This window comes from Pelecanus crispus, chromosome 10 (assembly GCF_030463565.1).
Source record: "Pelecanus crispus isolate bPelCri1 chromosome 10, bPelCri1.pri, whole genome shotgun sequence".
Taxonomy (NCBI): domain Eukaryota; kingdom Metazoa; phylum Chordata; class Aves; order Pelecaniformes; family Pelecanidae; genus Pelecanus; species Pelecanus crispus.
The window spans coordinates 26271914-26297314 of NC_134652.1; the positions used below are offsets into that span (position 1 = coordinate 26271914).

General features: G+C 35.7%; 1 protein-coding gene across 2 annotated transcripts in view; it reads left to right on the plus strand.

The window, feature by feature from the left end:
• The window catches only part of LRMDA (leucine rich melanocyte differentiation associated), a 690354-nt gene that overhangs the window by 388919 nt on the left and 276034 nt on the right, over positions 1–25401 (plus strand). For both annotated transcript variants that reach the window (XM_075717814.1, XM_075717816.1), the window contains 2 exons: positions 6504–6643; positions 17007–17133. In XM_075717814.1, coding sequence (XP_075573929.1) covers positions 6504–6643; positions 17007–17133 — 267 coding nt within the window. The remainder of the gene's footprint in view (positions 1–6503; positions 6644–17006; positions 17134–25401) is intronic.

Genomic DNA, 25401 nt, shown 5'->3' on the forward strand with positions numbered 1-25401 from the left:
GCTAAATCTGAGTGTGGCTTGTTAGGGAACAGCAGTACCTGATGAGCCAATAATCTTTCTTCTAGAATAAAGTGTACCTCAAGTGAAAATTAAGTAATGTGAATGCCTAATGCCAAACATCTATGGAAGAGGGAGGTAGTCTTCAGTCCAGGCGATTCCTTACTCTGTTCTACAGCAGTGCTTGGACCAGTTCAACTCCAGATGTCAGAACTTTGAAAAGGCGAGCTGCTGCTTTATTATTGATTGTCTTTGTGTTGCTGTGGGAACCTCAAGCAACGTTTGGGCAGAATAGTGTTTAAAAAAACCAACCAAACAAACAAAAACCAGACTTTGGAAGAAAGGACGTATGGTTTCAGGATAGACCTCTCTACTGAACCAGAAACATAATTTGATTGCAGGAATAGAAACGTTTCTCCTTTTTCTCATGTTTGTATACCTAACTATCATTGAAACCTGGTCTTCAACTCTGCGGCCTTGGAAGCATGGGCTTTCTGAAATAGTGGCAACTCCAGCTACACGGAAAAAACTAACGCTGCTCCAGTAGGCAGAATGGGATTTTTTTTCCAAGTATTCAATATGCAGGATGCTCTCCATGAGATGTATGGACTTAGTTAACTATGATCTGTGCCACACCTTTTCTTTCTTGAGCAAAATGGTTTTAAAGGCAGTGAACAAGGCCTTATCTCAAGGCCCTATCTCCCTACCAGATAGGGTTCAGGCCAGAACGTGGCATACAAATGACAGTGCGTGACATCCTATTGCACGTAGAGAAGGAGAAGATGTATACTTGCATACTGCAGGCTATTTCTGTGGTTATCCAACCTTGAAGACCTAGCACATTCTAATGGAAAAGCATTCAGGTGGCAAAGATCTTTTCACACTGCATTCAGAGGAGAATTGGTAACTTCTGCTTCAAGGCTGTTTGCCTGTGGAATAGCTTGTGATTGCTACATCGTGTTTGTGATAAATTTAATTGAAGCAAATGTTTCAAATGGGAATAAATATAGGTACCTTGCTCATTTGTGACTCTGGTAGAAGTGCTATCCAGCTGTTCTAATGTTAGGTTGATTGCAGCACCTGCATGACAGATGGTTAGTTGGCAGAAGACTTTTGAATGACAGTTTTGGCTCTGGAATTCTGTGTGATATTTCTGACATTTGCTATGTATGTATTTAAAAAAATATTTTGAATGTAAAGCTGATTGCTGTTTACTTTGTGTCTTTGCTTCCAAGAACTTCCAAAAGCTGTAATTAACACAAAAACCTCTCCTGCAACTCTTCTGGGGAGGTGGGATGGCTAAAAATTTGAACAGACTAAGTACAAACTTTTTGAAAGAAAATGGTGGAGCAACTTGGAAAGCACTGAGAGAGAGAACAAGAGTGGTTACTTTTCTTATAAAGTCAATGTATATGAGTGTGTGACTAGTAGAAAGAACTGCTGGCAGAGAAAAAGATTACAGAAAGAAATCCCAGATTCTCTTATATACTTCAAGCTATATGCAAAAAATAATTTAGTGGTGAGATAGGAAATACGTATAGGTTTGTTTGGACAGTTATATGTTAACATACCATTTGTATAGAGTTATATAGAATAATTTCATTTAGAAACTGTTAGCAAAGGTGGTGTTTCTGCATAGGCTTGACCAGCAGTTGTCCTTGAAGAACAACCATGAATATGGTTATATCAAGAATTCTGACAGGAAACCGTATGGAGTTTGGGGATGACCAGCATCAGTACTTAAGGCAGCTGGACCCTTATATTACTCTCTATAAAGGATTCATGTGGTGTCTGTGCCCTAGATACATGCTGGAGAGACTAGCGAAAGGACATAGCTAGAGACTCATGAGAATACAGAGGTCTGGAATAGTGGAACACGTGAGACATCACCTAGTAGTTTCTGTGTGAATCCACACAACCTCTCAGAAGTATAACAGAATAGTCTTTTTACTATGCTGGCTGTCACAAGACACAGCTTAGCATCAAAATGGCTGTCCCTGCTTGTGAGGTTCTCCTAAAATTGACTAAGCAAAGTGGCGTTATACTATCCACTCAGAGTTTACAACTTTGACCTTGTTCAAATGTAATATTCCCTGGGGACAATGTAACTTTGAATCACATCAATCCTTCCTTGGTAGTAGTCTTGAATAGCCTTGAATACTGTGGAACTGATCTTTGAAGGGCTTGTAAGGGGCCATAGTCCTGACTACCACTAGAATTTTAATGCAGGCTACAGGATTTTGTACAAAATAAGCAAAAACGTTATGAGCTTGCACAGACAGTTAATTCTTAGCCAGAGAAGGGAGAGGCATCATTTGCTCTGGGCTTTTGCTTGGTTGTTTTGCCTTCTGGAGAACCTCAAAAACTATGGTATTGGGTACCAGATAGTGAGTGAAAAAGACAAGTCAGAACATACTTATTTGTAGGATATTTTTGGTGCATAAAACTTGTAAAAAATTATACTGATCTGCAGCTTAACTGGACCCACCATAGTACTATATTTTCCAACCAATTCTATTGCTAATGTCTCAGTGTTGCTGGTAGCATTTGTTTTTCTGGACAGAAAATACGGTGACATGGTTGTGTATGCTTGTGCATATGTATGCTGTGAACAGTCTACTGTAAATATGCATGTGTGGCATACATACATGTAACATAATGAAGAGGCTTAAAAAAGTTGTTCTGAGTATGATATACCCAGTTCTTGTAAATGTTTCCCTAATTTAAAACTAGAAGTAGTGCAAGAAGTCAGTGTAGTCTTTTGATGAGGATGAAATTTTAAAGTATGTCTGGTATGTTTCTGTTTAATTATTCATGGAGGCCAGGTTGTGGTTTTGGAGGGGACTATTGTTGTATAATTACTGAGAATTAATGTTTTAGCTTGTCAGCTAAAGAGCTGAAGAGTTTAAAATTTTTATTGTTACAAATTTTTATTTTAGTCAGCATCTGTTAGAAAAGAGGCATTAGGAGATTGGTAATGATGACACTGTTGAATTAGGAGATGGATCGCTACACTAAGGCAATTTAGTTGTCATAACAGTGACACTTCAAAACAGTTTTCAAACAATAGACTATAGTGTTAAGTGTTTGCATCACTGTTATATACTCACCTGGTGACCAGTGACGCTGATGTCAGAAAGATCAGTTCAGGGCTGTTGTCACAGAGCTTTAGATAAATAAATAGTCACTAGCACTGTCCATGGATTTAATTGTGGCTTTCCTTTTTGGAGAGAATGGAGCAGAAATTGGTCTTAGAAATGGCACAGCAGGATTTTGTAGCTCTTTGGCTCTGCACCAATATGACACTCCTTAGGCTGCAACAATAAATCATAAAAAGGAAGCTGGAAGTAAAATTTCAGACTTGCTTTTGATTTTCTCCCTCTGTTTCCCTAGTATTGTTTTAGAAAGACTTTACACTTTTTTTGGCATTGTAGTTTCAGTATTATGATTAAAATAAGTATATGACATGCTAATTAACTAAACAGTACACTAGAAATGCACCATGACTTATGACTCATCTCTGAGAAAAATTTAATCATGAGAATTTGAACAGGATATCATTTATTTTTTCCTACGTGCTTTGTAAAGAATAACTGTGATGGCAGGTGGATGGGGCTTCTTGGAAAAATAATCTGTACCTTGTATTTTGTTTTTAAGAGAGATGAGAAAAGATAGTTAAAGTCCTAAAGAACAGAAATTTTAATTATTTTATTTATGATATGACTGATGATTCTGGCTCAAAAAAGTTGACTATCATAAGCTACAGGTTGATTTGTTCTCAAGTGTTGCTGGTGTCCTGTTATTTTTGGGCTGTCCAAGCCTGCAAAGCTTCAACTTTTCTGTGAATTAGTGACCTTCTACTTTGAGGTGATAATGTCCGATTCTTTGGGTTTGTCCTGTGCACACGTTTCTGTTTCTGTTGCAGCTGAAATTGAAATAATGCTAGGATGCTAAATATCTATTTCAGTGGAGGGAGATGAGTAAATGGTAACAAAGAAAAGATCTGGGGAGTCTCACCCAGAACTTAACGGTGAGAGGCCTGTGTGTGATTCCCAGTCATCCTTGCCCGAGATAATCTTTAGGGAGGGTGTTTCTGCATATAAAAACTGCCTAGAGTTTAGATATATTAGAATCTAGACACTAATTTCCAAATTTGGGGAGATTTAGATTTTTGAGATACAGATTATCAACTACTGTTATTTACCCCAAAGTCTTAGTGATTTTGGTGTCTCTCCCTTTTGCTTTCCATAGGACTTCAGTGCATAGTCTTACACCTTTTGCAAATTTAAGCTGACAGTGCTCTTGATGATTACATATCTAAATACATTTTGATATTTGCCCCTAAGTCTGCATGGTCAAATGGGAGTTAGAGTACATGTCATACTCTGTATTCAGCAAATTGTTGGGGAGAAAAGCTTCTACCCCAGAAAAATCTCTACTGAAGCAAAAATTCTGCGTGTTTACTCCACAGAAGAAGCAAGAAGTTTGGTTGTTTTTTTGGTTGGTTTTTTTTTGTTGTTGTTGTTGTTGTTTTTTGTTTTGTTTTTTTTCCTTTTGATAGGAAATAGCCAGATACAATCTAAGCCTTGCAATAGCTAACCCCCGTGTGTGATTGCTCGTATGGAAATAACTGTCTTTTGTAATAATAAACTTTTTCTCAGGGAACCTTTTTGCAATTTAAGCAATCCTGCAAGAAATTAAGTGTTTCTCCTGGCTAAGGGAGGGTGCCAGATTCAAGCACTCCAACAGTCTTAGGAAATTTTTAAAAAGCCTTTCACTTGAACATGTGTGGAAAAACAGTTTGTGACTTTCCCATCACAGTCACATACTTCCTGAAAGAGCCATTAAAAGGTTTATGTATGAGCTTGAGGTCCAAATATGAGAAGACAAGAATTAGCACCAAATTTTGATTAGGAATTCATCCTGGCTAACAAAGAAGATTTATATCATATTGTGCTACAAAAAGACAGTTTTTCTTAGCAGCTGGTTGATTAATTACTGGCATATAGTATTCCATGGTGTGGCTTTACCAAACTAAAAGTTAGCATTTTTACCTTTTTAATTAATTCATAGAGCTGATTTCAAACCCTCATTTTTGTCACTCATGCAAAATATTTGAGTATGATTCCTCAGACCTTATGGGACAGAACATTAACTATGAGTGTAGATACACTGATTATAATATATTAATATTAGTAATTGTCAGCATGATCTTCATGTGTGTTTGGAAATAAAATAAAATTTCAGGCTTACAAAAGGAAGACAGCATTTTTAACAATGAAGCTGCTCTTTCCATTCTGTATTGCTTCTGTTGCCCTTAAGATATTGAGGTGAAGAAATAAAGTAAATTCCATCAGCTAAAAATAACAAAGATAACAGAAACACATAAATCAAGTATAAATAATAGCAACAAAAGTGAACTGAGGATTTAAAACAATAGTTGCAGTCTCTAACAGCAGGAATGGATAAAAAGAGAGCAATGAAATGCCCTTTAATGGTTTTTAATAATTATTACTATTACGTAAGTCAGTCAATTTTTAAACATTGAAAACTTTTTGCACGCATATGCATAGCATCTTTTTTGAGAATCATGCCTTTTTCTTTGCATGTAAATTGAAGTCAATAAGAACGTATAGTTCGAGTCTTAGAGACTGTCACACTATAACAGAATAATTTACTTTATTTGATCAATCAGCAAGGTGCAAATGGTTGAATGTTGTTGTTATGCTTAAACCTAAGCTGTCATTCCAATATTGCAGTGGTTAAAAGATATTTAACCTTTGTTTATTTCTTTGTTTTAACATAGTTTACAATATCGAAGGTGTATGATCATTACTTATGTTCTGAGGAATATAGTTAAGTTAAGCCTCGTGAACACCAAAATATAAGGCTATTCTAATGAAAATTTTTATGCTTTACAAGACTTTAAAGCTTCATATATAAAACACTTGTAACACTGAAGTATTTAAGTTGCACTTAGTGAAGCATTAATTCACATATACTAATTGAGTAATTACAAATGTGTTGCTGTGGCACTCAAAGCATTTCTATTCTGGGAGTGAAAGTGGGTTGTTGTGGTTTGACTTTTTTTTTTTTTTTGGAACTCATTTTCCAGTGGACTGAATATATTAGTGATGAATGTGCTGTGAAACTAACTGTTTGTTTCCATGCTGGAAAAGTTTCATGGCTCCAGCAATTGCTAGCCATTTTACCACACAGCATCCATCATTTTGTCGAAGTTTGAATGTTTTGTAGTGAACCACCTAGGAAAGAAGGGAGGAGAAAAGAATGACAAAACAGCCAAATTCTTTCATTCCATGCCAAAAAAACTGACTGATGTTTATCCCTGTTTGCCCTTGGAACAATTAATGTGACATTTTCCTGAATGCCATACTAAATTTCATCGTCAGTTATTGAAATGTATGTTTAAATCAACAGTGATGCATCTCTAAATGCTTTTTTCATGCATTTTTGTCATCGAATCCTTAACCTACAGCCTTTGACACATAACAGAATTAGAAAGCCTTTTGGACCATTTGGCTGAAGTTGTGCCCTCACTACAGTATCTCAGTTTGCTTGGAAACATGGCCTGCCCAAATGAACTGGTCTGCAAAGAAAAGGATGAAGATGACTACCAGAGGTACAGGTTAGTGTTTTCACTTGTAGATATAAGGTATGTCAGTTTTGTTTTATTACTGGAAAAATAGAGAACTGAAACCAACTCAAAGTCTCAAACAAACATCTACTCGATTCTGAAAGCATTGAGGCATATTCTGCCATGAAATACCTGGGAATTTGAGTAACCCCACTTCAGCAAGATCGCTCTCAGGAACCCTATTTCAAGAAATATTTAAGTGCTGTATAGCACATGTTTGAGTTGAGCAGGTGTGCACAGGATTTCCTGAATGTGAGTGCACATTTGTGCCTACTTACGACCTTTCTCTCTTTACAGCCAAGGTAAGGCAACATTTACATACACTAAAGGTGACAGTCAATTTAAAAAAAAAAAAAAAAATCACTACACTCAGCTAGTTGCATTGTCTTCTGTTAACATTTGATTATGGTGATGAGTTTCTTCCACTATAGTTATCAAGGCACTATTAAATAACACAGAAGAAAGGAGTCCTTCTGTATTCTGCTGCTTTACTCAGAGTTAAGTTAGTGTTTAGGTTCAAATAAAACCCCCCAAACTATCTCTATAATGTAATTTTAATGAACTACATTACACAAAATGTCATCTGGAAACTAATATGGCAGCGATAAAATACTGCATGTCCAACTAATCAAACTGATATGTTGCTAAAAATTACAAGGGTTATTTTTTTAAAAATAAAAATACTTGTGACTGATCATGACTGTTGAGTATAGATCCAAAACTTACAGAATGTCTGCTGAAGTAGCATAATTTTCATAGCTATAACCTTTAGGCAAGTGAGACATTGATTATTTAAAAAAAAAAAAAAAATTGATTTCTTTTTCCTTGCTCACATCTGATACAAGGCTTCAGTCTTTCTCTGTTGGCATTTTTCACATTGGCTGAAAATGGCTGTCTGAGGCAAGTCAGAGCTGAGCAGTGCTGGTCACCATGCTGCCGACCTTGCAGAGCCTGAGCTTACTTTTTATTAGCAGATCACCCGCAGTATTCAGAGTTATATAATAAAACTCTGATTTTATCTTCATTTAATCCAAACTCTGCTGTAGGAGTTAGTATCAAACAATACAAAGTGGCAGAGACTAAAAGCAGGTTTATTGGGGAGTGGCATGAATTCCATGCACCGGTTTATTGCTCATAAATGCTGTAGGTTGAAACAGCAGCACAGCTGTCCCGGGTGTGCATATACTTTTTTCTTTGTTCCAAATTTTTGAGAAAGATTTCTAGGTTATCATTAGCCTAAAGCCTTTCAGCTTTTGAATCCAGCTTAGCTGTAGCATTTTGGTTTTCACCAAGTAGAGCAGCCTAGATTTAATAAAATACTTTCCTATTGCTTTCACGCTGAAGTGGAAGGTATGCCTACTATCCAGCTTACGAGAGTCTAATAGTGCTGTCTCTATGTAAATTTATGTGACATTTGCACTAGAAAATTGCTTAAAAAATGAAGGATATTTTTACAGTTTACTGTTTTTCACTTTAAGTAAGTTTTCTGACAATATGTCCCCTATTAATCATTTAAGCAAAAGCAGTATGTTAAAGGAGCTATTCAGAGGCAAGAACCCATGGTTCATTTAGTGCTGTCTGAAAAAAATTCTTTATTGATTGACATCCTCTGTGGTTATGTGATGTAATATTTATAATATGTCACACAGCCATATATAAAAACAAGCATGTCTGTTGTTTCATTTCAATGCAAAAATGTTGATTTCAGGGAGGTCAAGGTAGTTTTAGGTCACATTGTGGCAAACCACCATGTCAAAGTGTGAAGTGATTGTATTTATGCATCTGCTGGAAACTGCAACATTGCTTCCATTTTTTTTCCCCTCAATTTTTCAAAAAGCTGAGTATTTTTTTTTCCGTATAAACTAGGTTAATTAAAGCTCTTTTAAGAAAGAAGAATGCACTTCTAATTAGTTGAATGATTTATGGTTCTGCTGCTATAATGAAAGCTTCCTGATCCTTTTCCGTAACTATTTGTTACATTATATGAAATGTGTTTGCCAGACAACATTAGACTCAAAAATGCTCAAAAGCAACTATCCATCCATCTATATATCTATTTATCTTTAGAGGAAAATATTCACCTACATGGTGGAACCTTTTAAAAATACTCTGCTAATTTTACTCTGAATCGCTAATTTGGAGTTTTGAATACACGTTCTGAAGCATCTTGGACACGACTTTTTTCTTCCTTCCCCCAAACGTACAGATTTATCTCGCAGATTTAACAGCAGCAAGCTCTCCTGAGTGAGAAAGTATTTGTATTTTATCAAATGGTTTGCTTCAAATCTCAAAAGCAAACATTTGAAACGGCCCATTTCAGCATTTTTTTTGATGGTTTGAAGTAACTTTTTTTAATAAGTTGGCTGGTTTTTTTGAGAAAATTTGTCACACAGAAAGCATCAAAGATTGCATTTCAGTGAACCTGAATTATGTAAACATTTTGCTTTACCATAAACTTTTAACTGGTTTTGTTTTGTTCTGAATAGGAACTTCTTTTTGTAAATTTTTGCAGTGACCATTGGAACCACAGCTTCATTTTTCATTGAGCTTTAATTTCATTCCTACTGAGTTCAATTAGAGTTCAGGCTATTTAATTCCTCAACCAGAAAGAGAAAGGTGCTAGAAATCAAAGCTTTACTTAATCTTCTCATTCCAACAAACTGAAAAGATCTGTAAAACCCCCAAAATTTCAACATTAAAAAAATGTGGAAAATCAAATTTTTAAAAACTCAAGGTCCAGTGATTTACTGTGGTATTAGGAACAGAGATAAAAAGTAATAGTACATCTTTTAAAAATAATTAGGTATACTTGGAAAATGTATAAAACTATGCTTTTTTTCAAGAAGTTATGATCTAGTTCCTCAGGTAATCCATTGGTGTACCATTTCTATCAATTTCAATACTAAAGCTTTTCCCTAGATTTTCATTAAAAATAGGGTTTATACAAAAAACATTATTATGACTTTTTCTCAAAGTAGGGGTTTTTTCTTTCCTAAGAATCATAGTAACATTTGAGTGGGATTTTTTTTTTAAGAAAAAGAAAAAAAGAAAACCTATTTTTTCTCCCTCCCTGTTATTCCTCCTTACCTTTCAAATGTGTAGGAGAACAAATGGATGAAAACATTTCTATGTTTCATACTGCTGTTTTTGCTTGGACAGGAAGGGAAAATGGAAAGTTCCCTTCTGTGGTATTTTTATAAGCAAACTTGTTTGGTTCATTGTAAAAAAATCGTGCTTTTTTTCCATCATTGTAAAATGGCTTTCATTTCTTTCTGGTTTAAAAAAAAAAAAAAAGCCATAAGTTCTTACTTTTTAAGCTTTCCGTATCTGGGAGGTGATATTTTGTAAAGGGATATCTTGGGGGTGAGGGCAAGGGAAAGCAGAATATCTGAAATATAATGGTGATAGGAAAGTTTTGAAAGCTTTTGTCATCTGGGAGGTGATATTTTGTAAAGGGATATCTTGGGGGTGAGGGCAAGGGAAAGCAGAATATCTAAAATATAATGGTGATAGGAAAGTTTTGAAAGCTTTTGTCTCAAACAGGAAGCAGAAACACAGAAAAATAGCTTGCAAAACAGTGCGTCCTCTAAAATAACCTATTCTACAACCTCTACTTTGAAGATTGCGTGAAAGCAAAGGTCATGACCCGGAGATCAAAGTAACAGAAGTCAACACAGTAATTGCTGGTTGCTTCTCTTGTACCCGCACTTGGTCAGTCCTGTGGGTGTATTGTTTGCAGTGAAAACTTCAAACGTGGTGTTACTGAACTGTGAAAAATCATCTGGGTCAGAATGTATTACAAAGCATTTGCTAGTGCTGCAGGTGACCTCACCTATTTTCATTAAAGCGATATGATTGTGAAGGATGTATGCCATGTGTGAAGTTTTCAGTGCTTGTTCATTCTTCTTTGCTCCTTATTGACATTTCCTGGAATGATGCATTCATTAAGTGCTGTTGACATGGAAACAAGGGCAAGTGGAAACAAATGCCTGAGTTTATTTTAAATTAGCTTAAAAGTACATATACTAGATATGCTATCTTTGGCAGGGGAAGCAAATGGTGATAACCTTATGAAGTCCTCTTAAGATATAACAGCGAGAAAGGAAGCGCATGCATTTTGTAGGGATTAACTTTTCAAGCTAAATCAGCTCTTCCCATCCCACAGACTTGATTCTGTGAAATGCTGGGTCCTCTTATAGCATTTTCAGTTTCCTTGCAGTTTTGTTTTGTTTTGTTGTGGTTTTGTTTTGGTTTAGTTTTTTTTTTTTTTAAAAAAATTGAGACAGAACCTACACATGTATTTGAAATAGTCTCGTTATCGAATTTGGATGGTAATATAAATACATAAATACACGTTCAAGAAGCAATAGGAGACTAGAAGTCCTCAGTAATGAAAATAATGCTAATATACTTGGTCAATTTCAGTGAACTTACTGTTGAGGCTCTCTTTTAGCAGGAGGGATTGAAGGCTGTGGTACTTCTGTATATGTTTTTTATGTTCTTCATGAGATGATTAGGGCATTCCCTTACATCTGCATAATCTATGAATCTGTGCTACTTCACTGTTTGCATGAGGCCTTGTCATTTCTGCAGTACCTGGAAGAAAAAAATCCTGTATTTGATAGACATCAAATAGCCACACAACTTCATCTTAAATTAGCCACTGTAAGGATTTGTGAGCAAGGGCTATTATGTTTTTGTTCAGCCAAATAAATTGAAGTCTGTAATACTCTAATTTGTGCATACTAACACAGTAAGCCAAGACATAACTATAATTATTGTTACATGTATAGAGAGGTATTTTTCTAATTCATAGAGCCGTTTCCTACATTGAAGTAGAGCAGAGGTTGGTAAAGGATTAGGAGGCAGTCTGGATTTCTGAGTGACTTAAGAGCCCCTCAGAATTACATGGTCATCACCAAGCAGTGCCAAGGTTGCACAGAGGCAATGCGATCCTCTAACATACCTGATGCCAACATCACGCCCTCTGCTATGGAAGGTGTTGGTTTAAGTTTATGACCTGGCTTCCTTAACTCTGTATTGAGGAAGTTTTGTTGCAGATGGAAATTCTGCAGCCAGCTGTATGCTGTTTCATGGGGGTAGGGGTTAAAGTTTTTGGTAGTGCAGAAGAAACAATTAGAGGAGATAATCTAGTTCAGTGTCATAAACAAGTTTGCTCAATCCTCCTGATTTCTGTTTTCATCTCTCCCCATTTGAATGCTTATGTAACTTTGCCAACTCTAGGTTATTTATTATTTCTGCTTTACAATAATGTAACTGAGAGCATAATCAGCCCTTCAAAGTTTGAAGTAGAACATAAAAATAATATACCTATGATTGTCGAAGAAAGGAAATACAATAGCACAGAAAACAGAAAAATGAAAGCAAACACTTTCTGAAACAAGGAGTATGTTACAGTTATGATATGGGTAGAGCTAGACATTTCTGCATTCTTCTGGGCAAATATTTCTCAATTTTTCAGTGCCAGATGAATTTTGTGTTTTAAACTTAAATATTGATGCATATAGTACAGTTTTATATTCCAGTTTTTGTTAATAAAAGTACAAAATAAAGGACTACACAGAATCTAGTTCTTACCATAATCTTTCACTAAAGGTTCAGTGGAAGAGTTTATTTTCTCTGAAACTCTAACATATACAAATTTACTATACTTCTCTTGTAGTAGAAGGAGAAAGAAAGCCCCAAAACATTCTTTCCCCAAGTAATTTATTGCCACTTTTAAGATTTTCTTATAGTGTGGCTCACAGGTGATGCCATTATCTTTCAGTATCAGGAGGCCATCCATGTTCTACAACTTGTCTGCTTTTCCAAGGGAGGTAATAAATGAATCGAGGACCTTAGATGCTATGATATTATGTGATTTATTTATTTATTTATTTATTTTTGTTGTGGTGCTCACAGCACTAGAATAAAAATTTCCTAGAACTCTTTGATAATAGTAAGGAGTAGTATACAGAAACTCATTAAAACTGAAGGACTTTTGATGCCTGAACCTAAATGGCTACTGAAAAAATAGATCAGAATGAAATTACACAGTAGCTATTTCACAAAAATAAGGAGTTGACATACAAGTTATTTACATCTGTGTGTTTTGGATCAGGACTGACAAATTTCTTGCATATGTTTAAAATAGATTTGTTCGTTTCTTCCATGTGATCCTTTAAGGAACACTTACACATTCTCTTTGAACCCTTTTACTTCACCTGTGAAACTCTCTCTTAAGATTGTGCGAACCATCACTGATTTCTGGGGGGTGAGGGCATAACCCAAGGACTATGCGTTAAGTAATGACTGTTACACAGTAGAGAACTAGAAACACACACAGAATATACCTGCAAAGTAACTGATAGGTCTCAGTATCTGTGTTTATAAGGCAGAATTAAGATGACAAGTCCGTGATTCATTATAGGCTGTAGAGTCAGTATCAGAGACAGTATTTCTTTGTATAAAAACTAGAGTCTGTATTGTTTAATAAGTAGCAATAGCTGATCTTAAAGCTGTCTTTGTTCTGTCCCTTTCTGAACTCCAACGTGTTTCTTCAAAGGAAGGCTTTGCCCCATTGAGCTTTTGCCAATGTCAATAGCAGCTGAACCTCCAACTCACTGCATTCCTTTGCAAATGCCCCCTCAAGCCTGTCCTTCTTTTCCAATATCTTGACAGGTCTGTATAAAAACTGTTAAAATAATACTAATCACAGGCAACACTTACAAAATTGGTAAATGAATTGTTAATCTTTATTGTCATTTTCACTTAACTAAGGCTGAAATAACGTGAAATGTGATATTCTCTGGTCTTTTTCCATCTCTGAGTGTTCCTGTTTGATGGATATCTGTTACTAGCTTATTTTCACAGGACTCTTGACATTGGGAGTCAAGGGGGGAGATGATTCTGAACAGAAGAAGATGCAACTTTACATAGTTCATTTCCTTAATCCATCATGAATTAAAAGATCAGTTTACAGGCAGTGATAAATGGATCTCTAAGCACCTTCCTGGTGTCTGGATTTTTTTCCTCTCTCCGGAGCTCACCTTTATCCTCATCACTGGAGATAATAACCTTTTTTCACACCACTGCAAAGATGTTAAAACCCGGTAACTGCAGTCTCAGAGGACATGGAGCAGTGCTAAGTTTCACAATGATTACAAAAAAGGAGGGGGTCAGGGAGACTCTGGCCCCCAACCTCTAACCTAAAATAAACCTTTTTAAACTTATAATGTAGAATTTAGATGGATCTTTCTTCATCAAACAGCATTCTCTTAACTGGTGATTTTAGAAGTCTAAAACAAGTGCAATGTGTCTTGCAATTTATGGATCCTAGTACCTGCCATAAAGTATTTTATGATGGCTGCTTTCTGTGTTATTAGTAGCTGTCTTTTTCTGCAGCCATTGGTGTTTGATAATAGTCTTAAAACACCCAAAATTACTTACCTGCAAGCAACATTCCAGATAGTCCCTGTTGACAGTTTGAATAAGTTTAGTGCCCTTTTGTTGTACTTTACCTTCAAAACAAACTGATTGAACCATCAATAGCTCCTGAAAGCTGACAGAGGCATGTCATCTGGTCTAACCCTCTGATAGTAGGTTATCTGTGGGAGTTAACCTTCCTGCATTGTTAACTGAAATGTTTTATGTACTATGCAACTTTAGGATACTGCTGTGATAACCTTAGTAACTAAGTCATACATCACAGTAAAGAGATTTTGTGCAACAAATAACCCTGGATTAAATTTACAAGGGTTGAATTGATATTGTAAAGTGTTCATTCCAGGGCTTTGGTAATCCTTTCCTGTATTTTTTTTATGGCAAACTTGTGTTACATTTAGATTGAAGCTGCATCTTCATATTTCTAGCTAAAATATATCCAGGAAGCCCAATGCTTTTCTTCAGCCATTTAATAAAAAAGCGTCGTAATATTTTCATATAATAAAGATTATTTTTATCCCACTTTTAGTAAAAGGAATATGAATAATTGGGATTGTATTTTGAATCACCTTTTAAAGGAATTAATAACTGATATACCTTTGTTCTACTGGTGGGATAACCTTTGTGATACTTACTTTTTAATATTTACTCTCCTTAAGGAGTGCGAATTTAAAAAAAAAAAAAAAAAAAAAAAAAAAAAAAAAAAAAAATTCAACTCCAAACCTGTGACTTGTGGTAGTTTGCTGTTTGGTTTATGTGGTTAGGGTTTTTGGTTTTGTTTTTGGAATTGGCAAGTACTAGTGCTAATTGTGTTTTTTGAAGTGCAGTCAGGATGGCTTAAAAATACAAAAATACATTTGTATCAAGGAATGCTATTATAATTTTGAGCTCCTTTGAAATGATTGAGAGACTGACATTACGGCTGTGATCCAAAGTCAGCATAGATGACAGTGCTGTCTTAGTCTGTTGTCATTTTTGTTGCAGCCTGCTTTTCAATGGCGTATTTCATTCCATCATTAAACATTTGCTGATTTTCTAATACTGATGTTTTCTTCACCTGAATATTCATCTTTTCTCACCCTACACTTAGTGGGTGTCTTTACTCATTTTTAGCTTCACTCTTCTTCACTCTTGACATATTGTTTCCTTCTGTACATGTCTTCATTTGAAAGAATCTGTTGTCATCAGAGCTTTTCTGCCAGTAATGCAAGATGGATAGCTTCTCCTCCACTGAAAGATAAGGGCCAGCAAAATGCCAGGGAGGACTGGAAGGGCAGCCAGGAAAGCTGGGAGGAGCCTGAGAATGTGCCAGTCTCATAGATCTGTAGCTCTTGTTTAATAAATGGTCTTAGGACACGTTCTGTTTTGTAAAGTGACTGTCTCTTTTTCTTCTTCTAATACCATTGAAAATCATACATTGAGGATTCACGTTTAAAACTTGTCTGAGCATGTTCAGTTCACTTGTTAACAATTTATGAAGCTGTTGCCTCAGAGGAAAGGTGTACTTGATGGGAAGGTTTCTTTGCAGCATTAAATTTTGCTTGGTTGTAGAAGGGGAGTCTTACAGTCTTTTTCACATGTTTATCTGGTCTTTTCAGAACAGTATTATAAGATAACTCTTACCTTGTAAAACACTTTTTTTTTGTTTGTTTGTTTGGTGTTCTTTTGCAAAATGTTATGTTATGCAGAGTTTTCTACTACTTCAACTTCTTCCTCCCAGTGTCAGAGGGGATTGGTATGATTAGGAGGCTGGCTGACTGAAGTTTTATGCAAAGCAGCTAGGCACGGGAAACATTATCAATCACCTTTCTACCCCCTGCCAGGGAAAGTCTGGCACTTCCCTCACTTTGCAATGTCTGCTTCACATTCGGTTGAATAAATGTAAATAACATGTACTTGAGGTGGTTAGGTATTTTGATTTGCCATGGTTGTGTGCCTTACTTTGTTTCTGACCTGCCATGTTCTCTCCTTTGGCAAGCAGGGAGCCAGTGGTATTTTTTGAGGCTAAAAAGCTGTTGTACCTTGAGTAAAAAGGATAAATAGAATACAGTACTGACGGATCCTAACAAGAACTTTGAATTCTTAAAATATTTTTCATAAAAATAGTCTCCTCCTGTGTGCTTCTGCATTTAATCCTGAACTGGGAGCCATATGCCATAAGGACACCTTGTCTCTCTGGCAGGACCAAATCGGAAATCTTCCAAATGATGCCTGTGTCAAAATGTAGTCCTGGGAAGCAGAGATCAGGAATAACTCTCCATGCTTTGTCTTGACAGATTCTTTTGTTTTTAATGTTAAGAGTTTTGAACAATGACATACGCTCCTTTCAAGACAAAGGATGGTGTTTTAGGATGTGTGGTAGAAGAGAAATTACACTCCTCCCTCATCTGCTGTTCATGTGTCTCTAATGTTGCTGATCATTGTGTTTTTAGGAAAATATAATAAAAATCTGAAGAAGTGTTGGCAAATGAATGTTTTCCGAGAATTCTTTCAGAGAAGATAGCTGGCGGTTTCCCATGTCTCAGATTGGTTTTCCCCTGCAATGTGGGATAGAATCTTTGGAATCACTCAAAATCCTTTTTCCAAACTGGCAATTCAAAACAATTTTGAATTTATTCTATTTCTGGGTATACCTTGTCCCTCACTAATACCTATAGAGAACATACATGCCCATGGTGATAATTTTCCTATCTGTTTGATCCACTCAGTATTAAATTGTTAATGGGCAGCTTATTTGAGAGAGTAGTAAGTATAGTAACTTTTTACATAAGCTACATTGCATGGAAAAGGGGAATGGAGAGAGGAAACAAAGGCTGTTGATGTTTATTGCTGTTACTTTTTAATCATTTAGTTTGTGAGCATGTCTTTGTTATTACTGGATTTTAACTATTTACATTTTGCTACCTCTCAGATATTTTGTCCTGCACAAATTGACAAACCTGAAATTTCTCGATACTCGGAAAGTAACCAGGAGGGAGAGAGAGGAAGCCTTGGTAAGAGGTGCCTTCATGAAAGTGGTTAAGCCCAAGGATGCTAAGGTAGGAGAGTAAATGGAAGAAGTAACAACAATGTGATTTGTTAACACTGTTTTAAAATAACTCCAAAAGCTTGGCTGCATCCTTCGTTAAAGTAACAGACAAAACCTTTCAAATGAAAGGACTGGTAAATGTGGTCAGGTGAGGGGCAAAAAGCCTCAGTAATTTTTCTGTGGTTTAATATCAAACTTTACTGTTACATCTGTTTAATGGACTGTGGTTATGTTATCAAATTTCTGGTTTCCAACCTCTGTTTCATATAACAAACTAACTAATATGTGTCACTGAGCTTAAAAGAATATTTTTACCCTGTCTGAAGATATGTAACAACTATGTGATATGCTTTTGTGAAAGAATGCAATTTTTCTGACAAGTTATCCCCTGCCTTGTATGTTAAACACAAATGTCTATCACAGAGCTCACACCTATGGTGTTTATTCACTTTTAGTGGACCAGCTGATTCTAATTTTGTATGATGTTACTTAATGTGGTGTCCTGCTAATAAGCATTGACAACATCAGAGAGACAGTTTCAGGAATCTGAGCTTTTGATACCACTTGCATCAACTCTGGGCATGTTGCATACTGCTGATGCAAACAGAATGCGAATGTGAATTTTCCGCTTTACCTTCTTTTTCCATTGTTGATCCATACATGATAACAGCAGTATGAGCTTCAGAGTGTTTTAGTGCTGCAGATCTTTCTTAAAACTCCACTCAAGTTTTCAGTCTACTTGCTTTCTGTTTGCTGTTTTGTTCTCTAAAATATACCATCAATAATTTATTGCAGATTTCCAATAATGCTGAATAATAATGTAGCAGTTATGGAAATGCACTGTTTGGTAGCATAACGGTGTTGCTAGATAAATGTATTATCACAAGTACAATTGCAGTGCATAACAAATTAATTCAGACTGATTAATTTATAACTACTAAAATGTTAACAGTTCTGATACAAGCATAGCTTTGATATATTGTTTACCACTGCCTTTAGTTATTTCAGCTTCATATATGCAATAAATGAAATAATTTATTTCTAAGTTGTTGTGGATCTCTTATTCACAGCAAACCATCTTTGCTGAATCTGGCCAAATGCAACAGCTGAAATGTGTTAGATACAGTATGCGTATGTTGTCTTCTTTTATAATTCTTCTTATCTAATCAGATTTTGGATCTGGTGAAGTGGTTTTTAAAATTTTATTAGCATTTAGATTTTTCATTTAAGAGGCTGCTCTTTGAATTTTAAGCAACTTGATAGTGTAAGGGAAGAAAAAAAGTGTCTGTTTCTTAAATTTGAAGTTCCTTTTCTGGATGAAACCTGTTTTTAAGTCAATAGCTAAGGGTTAATTACTTCACAAATGTAGGGATAACATCTTTATCTTTTATATCTGTAATTGAACCTTTTGTATTGTTTTGAATTATTTACCCACTAAGTCTTATGATAAAACATACATTTATTTCAGCAAATTTGCAGATGGCTCAAATTTACTGTTGTTATTGCCATACTAAAGGGTTTTTTTTTTCTTCTTTATATATGGTTTGGTACAAACTGCTGATGGTAAAGTCATTGTAAATGCTCTTCATGGCATGAATTAATGCTTCTTAAGGTGCTACAAAATTACTCTCATCATACAATATTGTATACATATTACAGAAGTGGCTAATTTAAATATTAAATAGGATGCAGAACAGATATTATAAACCTCTAAAAATAGTTTTGAATTTGTACTTGTTTCCTAGGATAGTCATGCTTATAGCATGCATGCGTACAAACTCTTTTTATGTCTGAGAACTCTCATAGAGTCCCCTCTGCATATATGTTTTCAGATGCAGATGTGTATGTATATAGCTATTTATAGCTATACTCAAAGACCATAACAAGCAGCATTCCTCTATATATCACAAAGATGATGTGCACAATAACTGTACTTTCAAGTTCTATCATATGTTGTATACTGAATACATAATGTTTGTTTTATTCTTCAGTGTTCAGGTTTCCTGAATCTTGTGCTCTCTGTCTGTTCATCAGTTCCCCTGCCGCATAGTTGTTGAGATTTTTGACCAGCTTCAGCCAAATTTAAGAGGCAGCTAGTAGTAATATATTGTAAGCTTTCTGAAACTAGTTAGAGGAGAATACATCTTGATCCAAACTAAGAGGAAGACTGCAGCGCATCTAGAACTGGTCATCAGAAGAACTTCTTAAGAAATTGACCCAGTGATATAAGACCCTCCTAAGAATGTTTTTTTTTTTTCTTCCCCCTAAGCTAGTAGCCACTGTGTCAGCCTATGCTTGCCAGTAATGGAGTTGGAGTGATTAGTATTTATCTTGGTGGATACTACATGGAAATGTTGTTCTGCCAGATGTAGTAACAACAGTGAGCCTATCGGACTTGCTTTTTCAGCAGAAAACCCAAAAAATCCTAAGTTAGGTGCGGTTTTTTTCCCCATTGTGATAAGCAGGAGATGGTATGGCTTATTCAGCATAAAAAGCAGACTGATGATCTGAAGAGGCTGTGATATGGGGAGTTGTTTTCATTTTAGTCTTGACATGAAATACCTGGGAGAGCAAAATACCCCACCAAGAAAAAATACACAGAATGAGAATAAAAGCAAGAAATTTCCATCTGACTAGCTTGTGTTTACTCAAATGCAAAAGTATCTAGCAATCACCAGTCATCACTAAGTCATAAATATTTTATTTTGTATAAATTTTTTTTACTTTCATTTTCCCCTATTTTTTCTTTTTTTTTTTTTTTAACAGAACACTGCACTTTCTTCTGCTTTGCTTCATTTCATCCTTTGTTTAAAATGCATCTGTTTGTGATATGACTGTCTTAAGGAAAGATGCAGTCATTTATTAGAAAACAGTTTAACGTTACAATGCAGTGTTCCATCTCACTATGTAAGTGAGCTAAACTTCATTATTCTGTGATGTTTATGTTTTCTTTTGTCAAAATATTGAACATTGTATCATGCCTGATTTTAATAAAGATTGGGTAAGCCTGGCTGGATAAGATGCATTGAGCCAGATGAGGAAGCCTTGTTTAATGACCAGACCGTGACCTCATTTCAGTGGCATAAGTGTAGATCAAAGTGTAAGATGCCTGTCCAGTGTGAAGTGTGTTTCTGGGCATGACAGCACTTCACATCAGAAAGACAGCTCAAGAATACAACACTCAAAATTGCTTAATTATGTCCCAGCTTTGTAATTATTCATCCCTGCTTCTACAAAGAGTACAGTTGTCATTTCTTGACATAATTATTTAAAACTGTACCCTTCTCTGGTTTATAGGTATATGAATCGTGCTTCCAACTGTTTCATCTTTAAAACTTAGAGATGCAAAACAGAATGTGATTTGAGAATATGTTAAGACTCCATATTTTTACATTGCATGTGATATAAATAAGCAAAATTAAAATATAAGGTATCAAAGCACACAATAATTTCATATTTTACAGGTTATATTCATGATCATTTAATCTAGATGATAAAATGTGGATATGTCCATTATGATGGACAAGTGTGTTGCTATGAATAGATACACACTGTCGTAGGTCTCTTTAAATATAAATTTAATTGCTTAATACTGGGTCAATGCACTTGCTTTTGTAAAATACATATATTTCCCAGTATTTTGCAACCCCTCTGCCCAACAACTATTTTTTAGCTTACTGCATTTTTAAGGTTAACATTTTTATCAGTTTTATTTATAGTGACAAAAGCAAGCAGTGTGCATTTGGTCACATGTAACAGTCTTGCAGCTTATAGGACCAAATCACCAGTGGGTATCTATGGGTATACTTCCAAGTAACTGACTTAATATTATGTGAAATTATTTTGCTTTCTTGCAATTTCACCAAGAGCATCTTGTCCACTGGCTATAAAGGAATCTCTGTACAACAAAAGATGGCAGTATAGGTGTTTTGAATTTTTGTTCCCCTCAGATGCATTGTTTTCATCACAAGTTATAATTATAAAACCTGACATAGCATTTGTTCTTTAAGGAACTAAGATGGAGACACTTAAGCAGAAAGGCAAGTCTAATATCTGCCTTTCATGTAATGAGTGTATATGATTCTTGCTCACGCTGTTAGTTGGACAGTAGAGGGAGATTATTTTATTATGATAGGAAGAGTAAATATTTAGGCAGTACAGCTTAAGAAATAAAGTGAGCTAAAGTCTGTAGTGTTGCTTTCAGATCATTGTCAGTATTCTTGTGTTTTGGCTCATAGGAAAAGCTCATTATCAAAGTGACCAATGCTGATACATGCTTTTTCAAACTCTATTAAAATCAGATGAAGCATAAGGAGTGATTTTAGTAATTTTTGTCCTTAACTATTTAACAAAAATCATATTTTTTTTTGATAGATACAACCTATCTGCTTCCAAGAATTTAGGCAAGGCATTTTTGCTAATGCATCTCATGGACCTTCCCCCCCCCCCCCCCCCCCCCCCCCCAAATTAGGAAAATGGGACTGGTTTTAAAAAGTAAATAAAAGGTGACACATAAATCTTTGGAGAACATCTGCATTGCTCACAATTTTTTTCCTTTTACCAGCACCATTGTGTAGGGGTCTTGGCTTATGAACTTACAGCATTTGAAGTAGATGTAGAGCAAAGGGCTTTAAAGTGTAAAGAATCATTGTGTCAGTGAACTGCCAGCTAGTAAGATACCTTATTGAGAGAGCTTCTACATACCTGGGTTTCTTATCGTCCAGATGTCAAGGTTTCACGAACTAAACCAGAACAATGTCATGAATATAAGACTTCAACCTAGATTGTGATGCAGTAAATAATACTGACTTCGAAGTCATTGTAGCAGTCATGCTACTATGTGGCACACTGAAGTATCCATTTTGCTCTTTGGAAAGTTTAAGTATTTTAGGCAAGAGTCCATAACATGATTGGCTCATAATCCCCTAATGACTCATCAAAATTAGGAAAAAAGAGTAAATGAAAAATAATGCAAGAATTTATATATATGAACACTTTGGTGGTTTAGAAGAAAACATTGCTGAGTAGCATCTGCCAGATACAAGAGTGGTACTTGCTAGAACTAAGCTGACAGAGCTAAGTTCAGTAATTTAAAAATTTTCATTTTTAAAATCCCATTATCTCAAACAAATCCCATGATCCAAACCAAATGTAAGCAAGCATACCTATATAAAAATTTTATGAAATAATTGTGTGTGAATAGTGTTTGTGTATTTTTTTCTAAACTGGTGGATTTTACTTATTTTCTAAAACTGGGGCATGACATCTTGAACTAAGCCTTTCTTTGGCCTGCAGGGGAATAGGTATGATGATCAATGCGGTAGAATAAGCAATAAGAAAAGCATTGTGAAATTCCAACATTAAGAAGTGCTCAAGGTGTTGGAGAACTGAGAGATGACCTTAGATTTTTCCTTCTGTTTTCCGCTTCCTTATGGTATACTGATACACATTTTCTTATTTTTTTTATTTAATTTGGACTTTTAGATTCCTGTAGGTTTGTATTACTGAATTAGTTGAAAAGACGACCAGCAGAAGCTTTTGGATATGATCCAGTCCTTGAAACATCAGATAGTATTTCCTACCTCTCTGTCTCTGAGAGTATCTGTATGTCCCCTTGATAGTCACATTGCAATAATAGCTGTCTATTTGCTATGTGTATGTGTTTGTGAGCTCACCACGAAGCACAGTGAATCCAGAAATGGAATTTGAGCTGTGATATTCATAAATTCAAGAATACTTTGTTCAGAAGCCTTTAAAAAGGTCACTAAAGCTGTTCTCAATTTTTGTAGCAACAAAAAATCAATTCCCAAAATATGGATACGGCTTGATTCAATGTTGAGAGATAAGATCTGAAACCACATCTCATGGTGCTTATAGGTTAAATTAGTAACATGAGATTTTAAGAAATGGGAAATCTAATTATTGTAGCTGTGCAAGTAATAAGGGGCTTAAGGGTGTGACTGAAAAGTTATATACTAGACTAATAAGCAGAAAGCTGGTAGTTCATCAAATGCCTAATGATGTTCTATAGGAGATACCTGAGAGACACTGTGGAGCATGATATGTGGACCTGTGAACATACAGTATATAAGGATACAGGTCAACAAGCAGTGCTACTGTAGTTTGGATCTTGCCTAATATGTAGTCTTTGGATGAAATAATTCAGTAATTAGCAATATGCGATAGCTTCTTTTACATTTCCTTTGATTATATATCAAATTAAATGTGCATATGAAGGAGAGCTATAGACTCCATTATTTGGTCAAGTTATTGTGCAATAGATCCCACTGTCTTCGCATATGATCAATAGCAAACCAGTGTTGCACTTGCTACATAGCATGTTGTCCTAGTGAAGAAACCTAACAATAAATTTGATCTGGCTGTGAATCTGTGCATCATGTGAAGAAGCTCTTGCTCCTGGAAAAGGTAGAATTAATAACAGGATCTAGAGCAGTCTCCTAAAGGCCAGCTGGTAAAGAGTTGCCTTCAAAGTGCTTGCAAGGGCAGCTGCAGTAAAGCAAACTGAAAGGCAGGCTTGGGAAAAAAGCAGCCAACAGAGGGAAGAGACAGGTCAGTATCCAAAGAGGAAGCAAAGACAGTTATGATAGTGAAGTTGAAGATGGGAATCTGAGCTACAAAGAGCTTGGAAAGTAAGAAGCTTGCGTGCAATACTTGAATCTGCAAGCTAAGACATTTAAAGGGAGTTGACTTTTTTTGCTGTATTTTGGGTCTTCATCTATAACAGGTCACATGATCAGAGAGAAAGAACCTCAGTCGGTAAATGAGAGAAAAGCAATGAGTTTAAACAGTGGGGACTAAGCTGCAAACATCAGCTGCTGAAATAGCAAAGGAATGTATTATCTTTGTTTAGCCTGCTGTAATTCCAGCTATCAAGAAGGAAGAATAGACATGTGTGGGTCATATGTGTGTAAGGGTAGGGGGAAAGACTCTTCTTCGTTGTTTGTTCTTGTGGTGATAATTCTTGAAAAACTGATCTATATTTAGTTCTTTGGGAAGGTATTATGTGGACTACATTTCAGAATCTAATTGCTATTGAAGATCCAGCATGCAAAAGGTGATGTCTCTTCCCTAAAATTATTCCTTTAGAAAAAAGTATATGATTGTCATGAAGCCAGTGTCCTTTTAGCCATTAATGATCCCAATGCACTTTTCACATAGGAAGGGGTGTTACTCCTGGAGCCCTGGCCTGATTCCAATTCAGGTAATTACATTCTGCCTCTATGGATTTCTCTGCAGTCTCAATTTACTAAGGCATTCTTCTCCACCTTCTGCCCTAAACTGTTATGTAGTGTTGCAGTGTGCTAGTTAACCAGCTGCTACTTTGCACCTGAAAGGTGTCTGTCTTTCAGTAGCAGTGAGCAAATTGATCCCTTTGTAAGACTTATCTAATATTTGTAAAGCACTTGGAGGTTCTCTGATGAATGGCAATAGGCACTGTATACCATTAACACATCCATTTAATTGAAGAAGCTAGTATGACAACTTGTTTATTACTGCTGGGTTTTTTTTGTTAATTTTTTTTTCTATTTGTGGGTTCAGAACTATGGAAACTTCAATTATTAGATGCTGCAAGCATATGGTGTGGCTTTTGTCTTGTGCTCAGCCTATTCGGTCTACTTAACAAAATGCCATTCAGCAGAATGTAATACTATGATATCAGACAGTAGGGCAAGAATCATGATTGGTTTAAATTCCCAATGGATCAATATGGTTAGAATTTTATCCTATAAGTTTTGTTTGTTTTTCTTTTGGAAATGGAAACACTGCTGCTGTACAAGCAGAGCTCACTGCACTCTTCTGTAGTTCCTCTATTCAGAAAAAAATAGTGTGATGGATCTTATCATCAGATGACACTACTACTAGGCATAGGAGTTGTTCATATGTTGCTTTTTTAAAAAAAAAAAAGAAAATTGTATTTAATATGGCATTGGCAAAACTCTGGACCAGCTTATGTCTATTCTTTTGTTCCTATAGGTGATTCTTTTTTTTTTTATTTCCCGGACTTTGAGGCACTATATGTCTCATGTACACTCAATCATGTTGACGAGTCATTCCCATTGAAATAGTAGTAGTTTGATGGTTAGAATATATGTTTATTTCTAGCCATGAAACAAAGCTCCAATTATAAAATATGCGTTTTTTTCCTGAAAGCTGCTTGTCACAGCAAGATTTCTGAGAGAGAAAATCAGTGGCAAACTACCACTACCAAAGGGTCTACTTGTAATTTTGTAAATACAAAGCAGCTGGTTCAAAAGTT